The sequence below is a fragment of the Engraulis encrasicolus genome, chromosome 4, assembly GCF_034702125.1.
Source record: "Engraulis encrasicolus isolate BLACKSEA-1 chromosome 4, IST_EnEncr_1.0, whole genome shotgun sequence".
Lineage (NCBI taxonomy): Eukaryota > Metazoa > Chordata > Actinopteri > Clupeiformes > Engraulidae > Engraulis > Engraulis encrasicolus.
This window is the reverse complement of record NC_085860.1, coordinates 1,150,001-1,152,500: the sequence shown is the minus strand read 5'-3', so window position 1 is coordinate 1,152,500 and position 2,500 is coordinate 1,150,001. Positions and strand designations below refer to the sequence as shown.

Sequence of the window (2,500 nt, the reverse complement as noted above, 5' to 3'; positions counted from 1 at the left end):
TGTAATGTAATGCTGTCCAGCAACACCAGGCCAAGGGACAACAATGGTAGACACATCAATTACATCTGTGTGTGTGTGTGTGTGTGTGTGTGTGTGTGTGTGTGTGTGTGTGTGTGTGTGTGTGTGTGTGTGTGTGTGTGTGTGTGTGTGTGTGTGTGTGTGTGTGTGTGTGTGTGTGTGTGTGTGTGTGTGTGTGTGTGTGTGTGTGTGCATGTGTTTTCCTCTGGCTGTCACCAGGTCTGTGCGGTGGCTTCAATATCGACGTGAAGAGGACAAAGGTCATGCGTGGGCCTGAGGATACACACTTTGGATACACCGTCCAGCAGCACCAGGCCAAGGGACAACAATGGTAGACACATCAGTTACATATGTGTGTGTGTGTGTGTGTGTGTGTGTGTGTGTGTGTGTGTGTGTGTGTGTGTGTGCGTGTGTGCGTGTGTGTGTGTGTGTGCGTGTGTGTGTGTGTAGTGTGTGTGTGTGTGTGTGTGTGTGTGTGTGTGTGTGTGTGTGTGTGTGTGTGTGTGTGTGTGCGCATACGCGTGTGTTTTGTGGATGTGTCTATATTTACTGTATGCAATACTCATGTAGCATTCATGTGAGTATCGTGAACTACTGAATGGGGCTTTTAGACCCAGGTGTACATGTATTTGTTCTTTAGCCCATAGCAACACGGTAAAGGAGTAGGCCTAAAGGAATACTGCAGCCTACTGTAATAGTCCGATGATATAATGGGAACATCCCGTAACAATAACAGATGAAATAGTGGAACAATAACAGATGATTTTCGGGAATATAAAATCCATCATCATCTGCCTTATACATTTTCCATTGCTGCTGGTGTGCGTGTGTGAGTAGATGTGGGTGTTTTTGTGTGTGTTTTTTGTGTGTGTGTTCAACGCCCCCACCCCCACCCGGCTGAATCTATTGCAGTGCTCAGGCTTGGGATTGTTTTTGCAAAGGCTTTGATAGTGTATCTGTGTTTGGGAAAGTGTGCATGTTGCGCAGATGCCCAGATACACAAGAGGGTCAAAAGTGTGTGATTGTGTGTCTTTGTGAGTGTGCCACCTGTGTGAGTTGTGTATGTGTTTTACAATGCACAATGTGCCCTGAGGTGGTGTGTGTCTGTTTTTGTGTCTGTATCTAGTTTTTAGATTTGTGTCAGGCGTGATGATGTAGGTCTGTGTTGGAATTGTGTTTATTAAGACTGTAGTGGTGTGTGTGCCAGCTTTTGTTTGTCTGTGTCTACGGTGTGTCACTGTATGAGTGTGCCTGTGGTATGTTTGTGTGTCTGTGTCTGAGATATGTGACTGTCTGAGTGTCTGAAGTATATCCTCTTGTGTCTATTGTCATGTATGTCTGTCTAAGGTGTTTTGTGTCTGTACTTTGGACGTGTGAATGTGTGACTCTGCCAGAGGGCTGTGAAATATGCAGAGCAATATATCTTTAACCACACACATTCACAGCTGGGCTTCCGAATCCTCTGCCATCTCTCCATCCCGCCTCTCTCTCTCTCTCTCCTCCTCCTCCTCCTCCTCTCACTGAGTTGGAAAATTGTTCTAGGCATTGTTTCAACACACTCCCTCCCTACTTACTGTAAGAGTCAATACATTCTCAACACTAGATACATCATCTATGATCAGAAGAAGTAAGCTTAGAAGTTTGTATTGTCACTATATACCTGTTACATTGTCTACAATCGGTACCTCTTAGGAGAGTGGGCTGAAGTAATAATGTTAACATTAGCAACAGGCAACTCAGGTTAGAGATGTGATGCCGAAGAGCCATTGCACAGAACCCCACAATTCCATCCAACAGACTCTGAAGTCACACATGGCCATACATGCTTTTATACAGATTGTTTTCCTACCCCCAGACAGAGGGGTGAAGTGCCAGTTTCCTTAGTGTTTGTTTACCAGCATGAGTCATTGAGTAGGTCAGTGAAACAAAACAGAGGTGCTTTTCTCAAAACCATAGTTGCTAACTATATTAGCTACTTTGTTGTTTGCAATGCAATTTCCCATTGGCGGCTACCCAAGTTGCTAACTGGCAAGCAGCTACACTTTCGAGAAACTCACCCCTTGAAAATGAAGCATCTGGTCAATACACAAGGTTTGGTAATGTTTCGATTTACCAACTTCACTCTTTGTTGGTTGTGGTTTCTATTTCACTCCAATGTTTATAATATCACTGATTCTTGAAAGTTTGGCAAAACATGTCCCTCTCATGAAAATGCTAATTTTGTTGAAAGTTATTTAGGTACATTTTCATGAACAAAAGAAATTCAGGTAATGATCGAGGGGTCTGTTACACATATGTGTTGTAAAGGTTTCATTTTCCCACCCCTAAAACAGGCTGTCCTAAACATGGACAAAATCATTTCAATTGACAAAAAATTAAATGGAAATGATGAAAATGAATATATCTCCATTACATGGAAGAACATACTTTGCAAACAGTGAGTTTCGAACATTTAGAACACACTATAATTTTCTGATTGCTC

General features: G+C 42.9%; 1 protein-coding gene across 1 annotated transcript in view; it reads left to right on the top strand.

Annotated features, from left to right (window-relative positions):
• Nucleotides 1-2,500, top strand: part of LOC134447137 (integrin alpha-11-like) — a 69,164-nt gene that overhangs the window by 17,226 nt on the left and 49,438 nt on the right. Inside the window, exon 2 of the mRNA XM_063196443.1 lies at nt 238-349. Coding sequence (XP_063052513.1) covers nt 238-349 — 112 coding nt within the window. The remainder of the gene's footprint in view (nt 1-237; nt 350-2,500) is intronic.